Source organism: Sylvia atricapilla, chromosome 10 (genome assembly GCF_009819655.1).
Source record: "Sylvia atricapilla isolate bSylAtr1 chromosome 10, bSylAtr1.pri, whole genome shotgun sequence".
Taxonomy (NCBI): Eukaryota; Metazoa; Chordata; class Aves; order Passeriformes; family Sylviidae; genus Sylvia; species Sylvia atricapilla.
The window spans coordinates 19123001-19137705 of NC_089149.1; the positions used below are offsets into that span (position 1 = coordinate 19123001).

Consider the following 14705-nt stretch of genomic DNA (forward strand, 5'->3'; position numbering starts at 1 on the left):
TTCACTGAGGCAGTCTGGCAAGGGCTGGGGGGCTTCAGCCCGTCCTCGTGGGCCCCAGGCCTGGCCCTGTACAACGCTGGAGACCACTGAGACGGAGGCGTGCAGGGGTGGGGCTGAGGAAATAACACTAGATGCCATTCAGCGCCTGAAAATGGCACAGCCTGTGCCTGGCGTCTGGAGTCCTATGGAATCGCAGCAGAGCCGGAAGGGCTGGAGCAATCCCAGGGCTTGGTGGTGAGTGATGGGATAGGGCACAGCAGCAGAGCCCCTCTCCCTGGAGAAGTGCAGTGAGGAGCTGGCATCCTGGCACTCTGGGGAACTGGTGAAACATCTGATGGGCAAGGGAGCATTTCTGTGCTGTGAGAAACATGTCAAGCAGGCACGTGTGGCTGCAGGCCCTGTGCTGGACTGGGCTGGCTTCTGGGCTTCCAAGCTGGATGATGTGAGATGTGGCAATTTTGCAGGTAATTTTAAGGAATTCCCAGAGCTGGAGCTTCTCGGGGGTTTGCACTAGTGAATTTGTGGCTGTTGCAAGGTTTAGATCCTGAGCTGGAGGTTTGGTTGTCTCAGGAAGCTGAGTGTGGGGTGCTGCTGGAGAGCCCTGACTTAGGGTGTCCCCATTAAATCTACCCAGTGCACCAGACTGGACGCTGCAAGTCCTTCCTGGCCCAGCTCTGGGGCTGGGCAGTGACTGCTGACTGGGAACTACTGCTTAGTATGAACTTCCCACAGCTGGCCAAGGCAGCACAGCTCTGCTGGCTGTTGTCACATGCTAATGTGGTGGCACTGATCTGGGCCTGAGTGAAGAATGCCTTCTCTCCCCTTCAATACTGTGGCTCCCACCACTTTGTTCCTGGGTGCTGGCTCTGGGCTGGCTGTCCCAGGGCTGTGGTGTCAGTAAGGACAGCCCTGGACCCCACCTCAGCTATGTTCAGCCTCACACTGTTATGTCCCATGTGGTCCAAAGAGCAGTTCTATAGCCTCCCTTTACAGCTTCCAAGTGTCCTGCTTTCTCCCCATGTTCCTCTGGGCATGGCTGTGGTCCTTCCCTCCATGCCCATGGCTGCTGCGTGGCTGCAGCTGCAGCTGCTCTCTGTCTCCTTTCTGAGCACAACCGTGACACAGCCAGAGCGTACATCAGCACAGGCTACAGTGCCTGGAAGACAATCCTTTGCCATGTTACAGAAAGGTGCCAAATAATTGATTTTCTTAATGGATGCTGGCCACAGCTTGGGCCCAGCTTGTGGCTGAGATGCCCTCAGCCAAGCATGGGACTGTTGAACAAGGGGTGGCTGCCATGGGTCCGGCCCCACGCCGCTCTCAGTGCTGTGCCCAGGGCGTCATGCGTTGCTCAGTGCCACAGCTGGAAGGAGTGACGAGCGGCTCTGCTGGCCACAGGACTTGGATATATACACGGAGGTGAGCCTGTACAGGAGGCTGATGGGGGTGGGTGATGAGCATGCAGGCGGCAGGTTGCTGGGCTTCTCAGGGCACACAGGACAGCAGCTCCCAGGTAAAGTCATTCCCCTGCTGTGTGGCAGCTGGGGCTGCTGGTGCTCCTGTGGTTTGTGTGGTGTGTGAGCGCTGGCACGGTCACCCCTGCTCTGGCCTCGGCAGCAGGGAGTAGCAAAGACCACAAGTGCACGATCAACCAGGAAAGGCCATGATGCTGGAGTTCTGCAGTGGCCCTGCACAAGGAGGTGGGCTGTGGAAGAGGGGGCTGAGCCATGGGAGAGGGCCCAGATGTGCTTTAAGGTTGTCAGGCAGGCAGAGATGTGGGTCAGGTCTAGCAAGGCTGGGCTGCTGCTGGAGAAGAGCTGGGTGTGGAGCACTGCAGAGCATTTGACTGGAAGCAGATCAAGGGTCAGCTTGTGGGAATGAGCCCAGCAGCTTCACAGCAGGACTAGGGTGGTGGACTTCCTGGGGCCCATCCCAGCCTGTTGCCAATGAGCTCTGAGAGGCAGTTGAGACAACTGCTTCACTTCTGTTCTTCCCCTGTGAGACGCTGGGTTCAGAGCATTCCAGACTTGGAAGGTAGCAATGAGCCCTTAGTCTTAAACCGGGTGATATTAATTGGTCAGTGATGGTTGTGGCCATTGCCTTTCCCAAGGAGCCTGAGCCAGCCCCAGCCAGCACATGTGGCTCATCTGGCCTGCACTCGGTGGCCTTCAGGCAGTGTCTGTTGGGCTTGTGCTCTTTGGGGCTTTACAGAACACTTGGAAAAGGGTTATTTTACAATTTAAAGCGTTGATTTCCAGGCAAGGACCAGGGCTTCTGGGGGGCCTAGGAATGACAGTATGTTCATGGGTGTGTGCGCCTTGTCCAGTGCACCAGGACCCCCACAGTGTCCCACAGCTGCCACCTCCTCCCAGCTGGCAGCCTCTGTCTTCTGCCTCTCTGAGGCACTCCAGATGCTTGGGGATGCCGGTGGTCATTGGCGGTTTCTGCTACCCAGTTTCCTTCTCTGGCTGTCATCTGACTTGTGCACCCGGAAACACTCCTTCAGGTTCTGGGCTCGAATTTTAGGGTTCAGGATCTCCTCCCCCATAGAACTGGGGAACCAGCCCCTCTCCTGGTCATGAAGACGTTCCCCAAATATCCAGCCTGAGCACAGACAGAGACAGGTGTAAGTGGGGAAGGACTGGCCCTTGCTCCTGCACTGGGACAGCAGTGCTGGGAAGAGCCATTAGAGCTGGCAGAGCTTTCTGGAAGCTACTCAGAGGCCTGTGCTGGAGCAGACCCAGGTTGTCCATCCAGCAAGGAGGCCTGCTCAGCTGAGCAGCATTGTGTGAGGACAACTGACTCAAGGGATGCCAGCAGAAAGCAGGCACTGCTGCCACCAAGTGCCCTCTGCTGCCCCTGGAGCCACAGCTGGTCCCCAGCAGACCCCCAATGTGACTGAGACCACCAGCTACAAGACTACCCCAGAGAGCAGGGCCACGTGGCTGTGAACCATTATGAAGGTAAGCACAGCACTGGGTTATATCTGGGGTGGCTGTGCTAGCTTTACCATGGCCCACAGCTGGTGCTGGGAGGCTGTGCCAGTGTTGCCACAACTTAGGCAACTGGATTCTATTAGGCAGCTGGAATGGCTATTAGGAGAAGGCAGTAACTTCCTTCTCTGGCTGTGATGCTGAGGCCAGAGCCTCTTCCGGGCTGCGGGGAGAGACTCACAGCTGCCTCCCTGCAGCAAAGCCCATCCTTCCACAGGGACTCCCAGCCCACCCCAGCCCACCCCCATACCGTCGTCTGTCTTGTCCAGGATGTTGAGCACGTCAGCCAGTTCTAAGGAGAGCTCATCAGGCTGCTGGGCCACGTACGGGTGGACACACTGGATCTGTGGGCAGTCTGCCAAGGAACAGGGCAAAAGTGAGGGATGGACTAGGATAAAGCCCCTTGAAGAACAGCACAGCTTGTGTGGCTGTAGCCCCATGAGCTCTGCACATGGCTCCTCTGATCTGTTAAGGGCCTCTGGAGAAGCCAGGGAGTGGCCCAGCCATAGGTACCAGGAGAGCAACTCTTGGGAAGGGAGCCAGGTTCACATTACCACCACAGTGCCAGCCATGAGCAGCCTGGATGTGAGGGTGAGTGCTGGTGCAGCCCAGCCCAGGGCTGGAGGGGTTGAGGTCAGGCCATCCCAAAGACAAGCAGGTATTGATGGTGGAAAAGGACAGGAGCCCAGAGAGGGTTCAGCTTTGGCACAGGTCCCAGATATGTGGCTGCACTGAGATCAGGCAGAATAAGGTGCCCTGTGGTAGGGGTGAAGAGCTCTCAGCTCCCATGCTGTGTCTCTTACCAACAAGTCTGGATGTAAATGAAACAAATTTGGTCCTCCGGTTTGGGGCTAGTGAAATCATCCAGCGCTTCATTTCACTCCTGGAAAGAGAAGACAAACCAAGGCTATGAACATGGAAAGAGTTGTAGGGGTCCTAGTTCTCCAGCCAGTTCTGGACTTCATATTCCTCCTTCCAGCCTTTTCCTGCCTGCCTCTCCAGGGTCCAGGGTTCAGTGGTGATGCTGAGTCCCACTGCTGCACACCCCAGTCAGGAGGTCACACGTGACACAGTGCTCCAGGCCCTGCTCCACAGCCCTGGCTGTCCTCCAGAGGCAACTTGGTCCCTCTCTGGGGAGGCTCCCTCTGCTAGCATTGCTGGCAAGAGCCAGCAGCCAGGTCGGGGCCTGGTACTCTCTGAGAAGTAACAAGCAAAGGCAGCTCCTGGCTGAGCTGGTCAACAGGAGCAGTTTTTCCAGGAGATAAGCACTTACAGCAACCATCTATTCCTGCAACTGCAGTGTAGGGACATTTAAAGGGCAGAGATGATTAATTCTCCTGCAGAAGAGCACTGCAGCACACCAAGGGTACCACTTGCATGGCGACAAGAACAGCATGTGAACATGTGAACAGCACGCTGCAAAACCTAGACCTGCAGTTGGGAGGATGAAGACCTCACAAATGGTGGAGAAGTCTCAGGCCTGGCTCCTCTCAGGCTTCCCTCTGCCCCCTGAGGAAATGGGACAGTTCACCTTCCCAGGCTCCAGCTCCTGCCTGGAGGACCAGCTGTACTTTCAGCTGCCAGAGAGTCAGATTTTTCTACCTTCTCAGGTGGTTTTAAAGCCTGAGCTTGACACATGACAAGCCATGGAAGAGTCTTCAGGGAGCAGAGGGGCCTAAAAGGAGGATGTAAAGGACAAGTGCTGGCAAGTTGATCTGTGGAGTTGGGAATACCTTATACTTCAGGTATGAAGGACAGTGCCAAGGACCAGTGGAAACACCGGCAGGTCACACCACATGAAGACATGCAGGATGAGGGCTTTGTGCACAGAGGAGCTATAACATGCAGAGGTCAAACCCAGAGTGCTGCTGTGGTTGTGGCCCTGTCTGCATGCTGGCCGTGCACACAGATCCTCCATGGATCCATCCACAGTGCCCAGCTCCTCTCAGCCTGCAAGGAGCTCACCCACACTCCAGTTCTATCAATGTAACTGGATGTGTCCAAATAAAAGTGTCAGCTCCTGGCAGAGCCCACCCAGGGCATGAGCTGCAAGCTGTCACTGAGCAGGTCATTGTTGCCTGATGCACGAGCTGCAGAACAGATGCAGAAGTCTCTGTTTGGCACCCACTTATCTCTTCTAACTGTTTAGTTTTTCAGTCTGTGCCTGGTACTGGCTCCATCATTCCTGCATCTCTGAAACAGTAGCCTTCAGCAGTTGTCACATTTCAGTGCTCAAGACCTGTTGGCAAGCCACGTTCTGCATTGCATACCTGCTGTGGCCATCTAGAAGATGGGACAGGATGCAGAGCACAGACCTGTGACTGCCTCCCCTGAGCTGAGCAAATCCTGGCCTGGTTTATGGTTTGCTGCACAGCCAAGCCTCACAGACGTCACACATGCGCTTGCCCTGCATAGTGTGACTGACATCTCTATTTTCAGTGCAGCAGAGCTGCAGCCATATGTCTGGGGAGAAGCAGCTCCTCACTGCACTGGGGGCTTGTTGTCCTGATGCTGATGCTGCAGTGGTGGGGGGTGGGGGTCAGGATGCAACCCTCAGGCCGGCGTTCATTTAGGAATATGGATGATGAACACCAGCCTACTGACAGCAGATAATATCAGCCTGGGGATGTGCATTGTCTATAGGAGCTGCTGAGCTGGTGGCTAGAAAATGCGGGCCCGGTAAGGCTTGGGTCAGTGAGGAAGCCATGCCCTGTGCTCCAAAACAATCAGGTCAGTGCTAGCACAGCTGAATCATATGCTCAGCCTGAGCTTGTTGGAGCCTGAAGTGAAAAATCAGTGAGCCAGAAAACCTGTATCCAGGGAGACAAGGAGGCCCTAAGCAGCAGAAGAGCTGCACAAGATTGGCACTGGCTGTGGAGACACAGAGAAAGCAGCCTTTTCTCCCACCTTCACCCACAAGCAGATGACACTTTGCTCTACAGGGCTGGTCAGGCATGGTCATGATCCTTGTCAGTGGAGCCACTGGAGTGTTGTCAGGATATATCCTGCTTGGTTTTGCTTTCTGAATATGCTACAGGCTGTAAATCAGCTGGGGCCCAGTGGCTGGGCTGATTTCTGATCTCTCTGTCCTAGAATAGGAACTGCCACCACCCCAGATGCCTTAAATCCACCATACAGGAGAGAAACCTGCCTAGGTGACCAGTGCCTTTCAGTAGCCTCAGGGAAGTTATGCCGGGCAGAGAGGCTGGTAGAGCCAGCTCAGCTGCACAGTGGGATCCCTCTCTGCCCACCCCTGGAAAGCCTGGACAGCTGAACCCCATGAAGACAGGATGTCGGGAGAGAGCACTGCTGAGCACAGGCTGATACTCACTGGGATGATGCCTTCAGCATGTAGCTGGCCTCCCGGTCATCTGCATTCTCTAGCAGCCTCAAGATGAAGACATTGGCCAAACTCTGCCCCTGATCTTCTAACTCCTCTACCCGAAGAAGCCCTCGGGGAGCAGAGTCAAAGACTTGGTACTTGTCCCTGGGAGAGGTTAGAGAGATTAGGAAAAACTGTAGTTACTGCAGAAGACTTTGACCTCAGCCACCCAGAACTGTACTGAGGACACAGACCAGGAGCTGCTGCATGGCAGGAGAAAAAAAGATGTCCTACTGTGGGAAGGGATGAGTATGTGGCTATGAAAACCCACTGCAAAGCAAGGGACCCTCTCCATGCTCTGCCCAGGGCATCCCTCATGGCCTGAAACAAGCTGTTTGCTCTGTCTGAGCTCCCTATGTCCAAAACACAGACTGTGCTCCCTCAAAGGGGATTGTGAGGCTTAATTCATTCCTATTTATGAAGTACCTCTGTGTTTTCTGGATACAAGTTGCCCCAGAAGCAAAACATTTCCTGGTGCACAGACACTGCGGCGACACGTTCATTAGGAACAGTGGACAGGCAAGATGCTCCCAACCAGTGGGTCTAATTCACACCACAAAGAGCATGCTGTTCTCTGCTGCTGTATTTCACCAGTGTCTGCTAGCACAAGACGACCCAGTCTTCAGTACAACCACATCCTCCCCTCCTGAGGTAGGTTACATCATGTCAAATATAACCACTGGCCTCAGGCCAAAATTTATAGCCGTCCCTGCTTATCTAACTTTCTAGTCAGCTTTCTCGGAGTTTTAGCTGACTAAATCTGTGCTGTTCTTTTGGCAGCGATGAGTCAAAAATCACTTCTTGACAGGAAGACAGGTCTCCAGGGTCAGCCCACCAGCCAATGTAACTCATTGCCAACCCACAGAAACTGCTGGATGTATAGTTCCCCTGCTGGCAGATCTGCCCTGGGATCTGTTTAACTCCTGTTGGCCATGAATTTTCAGCTGGAGAGAGTTGTGCCACCCATAAAGCTGAGCTTGAGCTGTGCTGGAGGGAGGTGTACGTGTCAGGACAGGATGGTGTCACAGCATCACATGCTGGATAAACCTGGGGCAATAAAACTAATGAAGTATTCCATGTACTACCTGAATTTTGCACTCACCCAGGAATTTGCCGGCAAATCACCAGCAGATCATTGAAAAGGAACAGGTAGATTTCTCTGAAGAGTTTCTTGGTGCGAAGCGTTCGTGATGTCTTTGGACCATTCATTTGCTGCAGTTCCCCCTGCTTCAACAGCCAGCGGGAGTGAGAGATGATGGGTACAGACTAGAAGGAAGGAAAAGATGACAAAAGCTCAGGAGAGCAGCAGAACCCCACGGATTCAAGTGGTTATGATGTTGAAAGTACCAAGACATGCAAAAGGAAGGGTGGTGAGCTCCCATCACGACAACTTGCACTGCAGAGGCTGGAGCAGAGCTGCAAGGGGAGGGCATCCTTTGTGTGCTCTGCCACAGCCCAGCACAGTGTGACAGAAGTTGGACAGGGTATAGCAGGTGCCTGAGGATGGACAGACATTTAAGGATGGCAATGCTAGAGTGACAAGTGCCAGAATGAAACAGCCTATGCCCTGATCTCTCTCTGAGAGATCCTGTCACCTGGGCTGAACTTTCCTAAATAGTAAGATTGACTTTCAAAACCATGGATTTGGCCTTTTGGCTACAAAAACCCCCAAGTTTAAACAGGTTTCCTCTGATTGGGTCTGTCCCAGTCAGGAGGAGATACTGTCCATGCACCTACCACAGAACGTCTGCTGGAGTTTCAACACTTACTGTGCTAAAACCAAGAAGCCCAGAACAAAGCACATCTTTTACTAGAAGAACACTGTACTTCCAAATGACTGAAATATTGGAAAATACTTGTATAACTGTCACTCTTTCCACCTTCACTCCCAGTGCTCATCACATGCATGGTGGCACAATCTTTCTTTTCAACCCCTTGCACTCTTTTCCCCAGAAGAACTGTAGTTGTGCCAGTCCCCAAGGCAGATCTGCTCCAGAGATGAACCAGCTCTTGCCTGTCGTTACAGCCTCAGGTTTACAAGAGGTGGAGGCAACTGTGCAGCTTCCCTAATTTACTACTGTCCAGTGGTAGCCCTGACACACTGGTGAAGTGCTCTGTAAAAATTTTGTTGTTGTTGTTTTTGTTTTGGTCATTTAGGTACATAAAAAGATTGCTTGGAAGCTAAATATGATTCTTAAAGTTTGTGAAGCAGACAGACATGAGAGGCATCTCTACAGCACTCAAGAAAAGAACTGACAACTTTCCAACAACAGCACTGGAATTTCATGGTATGTATCAACTGAGATCTGATCAGACACCCCTAAATATTGATTTAGCAATTCCCTTATGGAGCTGAAACAGATCAGCAGCAGGCATTTAGAGACTGTACAGTGAGACTGAAAAGAATGCATTAGTACAGGAAAGAATGAAAATGGTGGGTTATTGTCTGTGTTTGGGTACTTTTCAGTTTTAAACTGTTTTGCTTTGTAACTTTCATCTACCTTTAACATATTTTGTTAGCATATTTAACATATTTTGTATGTAAGATAACAGCTGAAAGCTGACCTGTGAAGAGAGGTGAGAGGGAAGAGCCAGACCTGAGTGCTGGAGCAGGAGCACAGTGCACAGGAGAGGCAGTGCCAGCGTGTCCCACCTGTGTATGTGCACAGCACACTGGCCTTGGTGCTGCCCCAGCCTCTGCAGCAGGCGTGCACTGAGCACACACAGAGCTGTGCCTGCAGCAGCCCCTTCAGAGAGGCCCCTTTGGAGGCTGTCTGCAACATGCAGGCAGCGAACCAAAACTGTCCAGCCCGTGCTTATACCTTGATCTTGAATTCTAGTTTCTTCTGGATGCTGATCATCTGCTCTGTTCGGCTCATCTTGCGAACACCTTCGTTACATGCTTTCACCACCTGGGAAAGGAGAGCACAGAGGTTTGTCTCTGCAGGCTTTAAGCAGGTAAGTGATAATGGGCAGCCTGAAAAGGCCTGACCATGATCAGGTTAAGTGCCCTGGTGTAAAGAGGAACTGACAAAGCCAAGTTCTTTTATCAGCACTGTGGGTGCATGAAAAAGAAAAGGGGGAAAAAACCCCAAAACCTGAACAACCAAAAAGCTCCCAAACACCAGAAGGTATTACAGGTGGAAGCTGATTGTCAGAGGACATATTAGGTGGCTACATTCTGTTACTGAATGTATTATAATGTTTTATACAGACAGTATAAAACAGTGCTTCTGGTTGCACAGCAAAAGGAGCAGCTTGTTTTCCAGATCCTGACACACCATATATCTCATTTTCCCTGTTCCAAACATTTGAAATAAGGTACATGTGCAGTATCATCTTCAAGGAGAGAATGAAGCCAAACATCTTCTTTTCAAAAATGCAAATACTGTAGTTCTGCCAAGCAGCACTAGATGCCAGGGATATAAAATGTCCTAGGGAAAGAGCCGTTCATCGTACAGAGCCCAGCTGTGTTCTGAGTACAAACTTCTAACTGAAAAACCACAACCAACGTGCAAGCACTACACTGTTACAGGGACCTTAACCTAGATGCCACTGCCTGTTTCATAAGGAGCAACTCTCATGAGAACTGGCTAGGTAGAAAAATTACATTGGAGAGCAAGCTCAACTTTGTGCTCTGTTTCTGCTACTCAGAATCTGTCAAACATCAGTAACTGAAACTGTGATCAGCTCTTGCCTCTCAAATAGAAAGAGAGAAAATAAGCCTATAGAAAAAGTAAGCATTAGATGGTCTCTGTTGTGATGCCTGGATGTAGTTGGATATTAGGTATCTAAGCTTGAACACTTACAGGTTTAACCTTGCAAAAAAACTAGTAAACTGATCATGTGAGTCACTGATAACTGAATATAAACCCAGCATTTTCCCATCAGCAGCTACAGTCATCTGCATGCTACAGGAACAGCCTTCCTCAGGCTACCAGTGGAAAAATATTTGGCTACTATTATTTGTAGTAGTCAAGAGGGATTCTGCAAATATTTACTCAGTGCAGAACATCCTCCATTGATAAAGTCCCTGTCTTTATCCCTGGTGATCTCCAAGTATACACTTCCTAGGCTGGTTCATGGCAAATCCAAGAGCCTGTTCTGTTCTAGTGTTTCAGTCAGAAGCTGCAGGCCCATCCTCAGGCTGATGTTCAAGCGCAGTTTTCAACTTCAGATACCTGTGTTGAACTGCAGGAGTCAGGAGACGTTCCAAGCTTCTGATGGAGAAGGGTTGAAACACTGTCCCAAGCCCATGCAGCTGCCAGCTATGTCTAGACCATTCAGATATGGTACTATCCTGTCTAACCATAACAGGAGCAGCCCAGATGGGAAACATCCCAGTGCCTCCCTGGGGTTTTTTACACATCAGTAACTAGCACAACTGAACACCATACCTGCCTACCAGCTTCAGGGAATAGGGCTAAAAGCTGGCTTGTGTACTTCATCAGGAAGCTGTTATTCTAGGTCAGAGGAAGAAGTGTGCTGTCATAGGAAACCTGATACAGTTGTACTTTGTACCTAATCACACCTCTCACTGGGATCCATCACCTTCATTTTGTGTTCTTGGAGACTCTAAAGGAAAACATTCTTTGCCTTTTGCTATGGCAGAAACTTACATCTACTGTTAGCAAGGGATTAATTGTCACTGATGTCTAAGTGCAAGTAGACTAGCCCATCTTTCAGACTTTAGAAAAAAACCCAAAACCCTCTTGAAACACAGTAACAGGACTCAAAGAAACAGCTTCAGGATAGAATGTAGTCTGCAGGTGATTTTTTCAGGGGAATGTGTGTGTGTGAAATGAGCATGGTGGTTCAGTCTTAATGGCCTTCTGTTAACTTATTCAAACTTACTGTTTCCAGTTCTTTATGTGCATCCAGAGCAGTAGATTCCCTGTCAGATTTCTCTTCCACTTTCTTCAAAATATTCTGCAGGGGAGAAAAGGCAGTGTTAATGCTGATCCCAATGTGCAAGCACAGAAGGGTATTTGCTAGCCTACAAATTACTTCTGGCCATCAGCCTAATTACAGCAAAGGTGACACAGTGACTCTCACCTCTTAGTTCCTCTTTCTCATTGAAACCTGTTCCCATCTGACCCTATATCTAAGAGAAATATAACAGGTAGATTCTTATTTTATAAAAATAAATTAATAAATAACTAGAGCTGACTAACAGACAGTGTTACTGGTAATCCCAGTGGGATAAGACTATTTGGGACTGAACTGTTTCCTCATCCCTAGAAGCATGTTCTTCAGCAATGTTTAGGTAAGATGGCAAAGCACAGGAGGAAAATGGCTGACTGGCCCAAGCCACCATGGTGTAGCATCCCTGTGTCATCCAGCTGTTCTGCATGTCAATGTCACCATTGTAACCGTCAGGCAGCTGGGTTAATGGACTGTTGCTACCCCTTCTGGCAGCTCGACAAAGCTCCTTCTCAAGTCTTTCACTCAGTAAAAGCTATCTGGCAAATTCAGCACTAATTTGGGGATGGACTCTGAGTGACTGAAATCCTTTTTCCATAGTTGTGGAGAATGTCTGACTGTGTGGAAAGGCTTCGTCCAGTTCTAGGGTCGATCACGGCTGTATCTAAGCCCTATTCACAGCTGCTGGAAAGGAAAATTCCAGGAGTGATCCAGAAGTCCTTTGTGAGAGAGAGAAGAGCAAAACTCTACCTGTACCAGCAGCTTGAGTCGAGTGATCCTTTGAAATGGCAGAATCAGAAAAGATGAAAAGGACAGGCCTTTGCACTTGGGATCCCGCTCTAGCTGTGAGATCACTTCCCGAAAGGCTGGTTTGTCCTGGCTGAGAGGAGAGATAGAGAAGCTGAGAACTTTGAGTGCTACCCTGCCTAGGACTCTGGTGTATGGCTGGTGACCTAAAAGCAGCTTGGTCCCAGATACAGCAACTGCCTGGCCTCTCCCAATAGGAGAGAAGAGGGAAGGAGGGGACTGAATGCCTCTGGGTGTATTTTAGTTTAAATCTCAAACTATTTATAGTGTTGGGGGAGAGAAAAAAAAATAGACTTCTAATGTACAAGCCACGGCAGTGTTCACATGTGTTCATATCTAGCTCAGCAGCATACACTGTGTGTGTAGGTGTATGTGAATGGGGTGTGGGTCCAAGTAAATGAGTCAGAGGCATAATTATGTATTTTTACACAGTTGGAACTCTGTGATAAGGTGAAACTCACACAGTCATAAGAACAAGACAAGCCACAAAGTAGCTCAAGCTTGAATATTCCTTGCTGCTTAGCTATAGAAGATGGAACTCATTATCTCGCCTGAGGAGGGCAGGGGCCATGCCTGGGCCTTCCCTGATGATGCTTGCAGGAGATGAGGGCACAGCTGGGCCACAGACTCAGCTGTGCAGAGCAGAGCAGTCCCAGCTGCCACAGGCAGACAAAGCTTCCTGGCAGCCATAGACTGAGTGAACCTGAGCAAGGCTTGTGCTGCTGGAGTCCTGGCTAGCAGAAACAGCATGGATGCAAAGAGGTTGCTAACTGTGCAGAACCTGTTTGTACTGTGTGTTCTTTACAACATTCCAAAGAAGCCATTGGCAGTGTTCCTCCCCGTCGTAGCAGGTACCTGTGTGACAGTGTGACTCACAGCAGAATGGAACTGCATGTGTCTGAGGAACAGTCAAATGGAGGAAACTGTGACACACCTCAGGCTCTGAGTTCAGCCAAGTGTTGCAAAATTTCTGTGCTAGCTGGGAGCCTGGGGAAGGGACTCTCTTCTTTTCCATTTGCCTTATGAATTCCTGCAGACAAAAGAAATGCTGCCCTCTGAATTCACATTCAGGAGTACCTCATCTCCAACAGGTCTCTTTCAAGCTCAAGTAACGCAGCCTGTTGGTGCATTGCTTATAAGTGTTTAGATATTGGCAGCAGGCAAACATTCTGCAGCTGTATTGCTCACCTCTGACTGAAGGAACCTCTGTGGTACCCTCTTTCTGGAGAGAACAGCAGGGCAAGCTCAATAAAAGTCCCTTAAATGTTTGGGGTTTTTTTCTCAAAAGTTAGAGAGCAGAGAAATGCAAGGACTAGACATGGTTCAGTCACTTGAACCAGCTGATGCTACAGGAGAAGATACATTGCAGCAAGTGCAATGGCTGTCCTGAAAGAATCCAGGACATTGCAACTAGAGAAAAATTGATTCTCCTCCTCTCAAAGACAAGCTTGTAAGGCACTTGTTTTGAGCTGGTATCAGAGAATTCCTACTGGACCAAAAGACTTGATATACTTGAAAAATAGTGTGTAACACTAGAATGTGAAGAAAATAGCTTTTTTTCCCCCCCTCCTTTTAAGAAAATCCTGTTGTTCTGAAAAAGAATAGTTATAAAATTGGGGAAAGTCAAATGCCTTGCTGAGACAGTTCAGAAAAGCAGTGGCTGTTCTTCTCATCAGAGATCTATATCATATTCTTGGCCTCCCATAGCTTGCCTCTATTTGCAGTTTAAAAATACGTGCATTACACAAGCACATAGCCCTGCCCACACCATAAATATTTCCTACAGTTGAGAAATGCTGGCTTTGAATTTACCTGCCATGTTACCTGCGATGTTACCCATCCTTACTATAAAACCTTTAATTGTGTTTTCTTTTTATAGATGCAGTAAGAAATCATGAACTGGGAAGCCCCATTTCTGTGCTATCTAGCCCTTTCTCATAAATACCAAAATTAAAGCTAAATCGGTGGCCTGTACACTTTTGCAAAACAGTCCAGCAACAAGGGCTAGAACTCACAGAAGCTGCTTGTAGGCTCTCTCCTGGTAGGTCTGGTTGGAGACGTAGGTGATGTACACAGAGAAGTGATTAACTGTGTGCTGGTAGACAATATCACACACGTCTGAGATCACGATGTTCTCTTCCACCCGCTGCTCGAGGTCTAACAGGAACCTAAATGAGAGAGTCAGCATCCATATTAATTGTGATCTATCTGTCCCAGGCAATTCCCAGGAGAAGTCAGCCTATCCCTTTACAACTGCAGTTACCTAAAGCTACTGCTTTCAGTGCCATTCAGCAGCCAACTTACCGCTCGCTGACAGCCATGACATCCAGCACGTTGGAGAAGAGGATGTGTGCCTCAGACTGGTGTAAGATCTTTTTCAGCTGTTCATTCTCCATGAAGTGAGACACCAGCAGATTCAGACTCTTGTAATATGATGCTTCAGAAGTAACCAGCTCAAACATGGCCTGGGGGAAAATCCCAAAGAAGGAAGTCAGCACAGGTACTTTCTACAGAGAGGCACTCCGGGCATTACTGACAACATCTGTGCTGCTCAGCCTTGCACCGACTCTGCAGGCCCAGGCTGCAAGGAGAGGTAAGCC

At 49.8% G+C, this 14705-nt stretch overlaps 1 protein-coding gene across 4 annotated transcripts in view; it reads right to left on the reverse strand.

Moving 5' to 3' along the window:
* Positions 1-635: 635 nt before the first annotated feature.
* The window catches only part of NGEF (neuronal guanine nucleotide exchange factor), a 39522-nt gene continuing 25452 nt past the window's right edge, over positions 636-14705 (reverse strand). For all 4 annotated transcript variants that reach the window (XM_066326216.1, XM_066326213.1, XM_066326214.1 and 1 more), the window contains 10 exons: positions 14410-14570; positions 14121-14273; positions 12049-12178; positions 11230-11304; positions 9198-9287; positions 7478-7641; positions 6325-6480; positions 3797-3876; positions 3244-3348; positions 636-2604 (listed from right to left, as the gene is read on the reverse strand). In XM_066326216.1, coding sequence (XP_066182313.1) covers positions 2432-2604; positions 3244-3348; positions 3797-3876; positions 6325-6480; positions 7478-7641; positions 9198-9287; positions 11230-11304; positions 12049-12178; positions 14121-14273; positions 14410-14570 — 1287 coding nt within the window. In that variant the 3' untranslated portion in view covers positions 636-2431. The remainder of the gene's footprint in view (positions 2605-3243; positions 3349-3796; positions 3877-6324; positions 6481-7477; positions 7642-9197; positions 9288-11229; positions 11305-12048; positions 12179-14120; positions 14274-14409; positions 14571-14705) is intronic.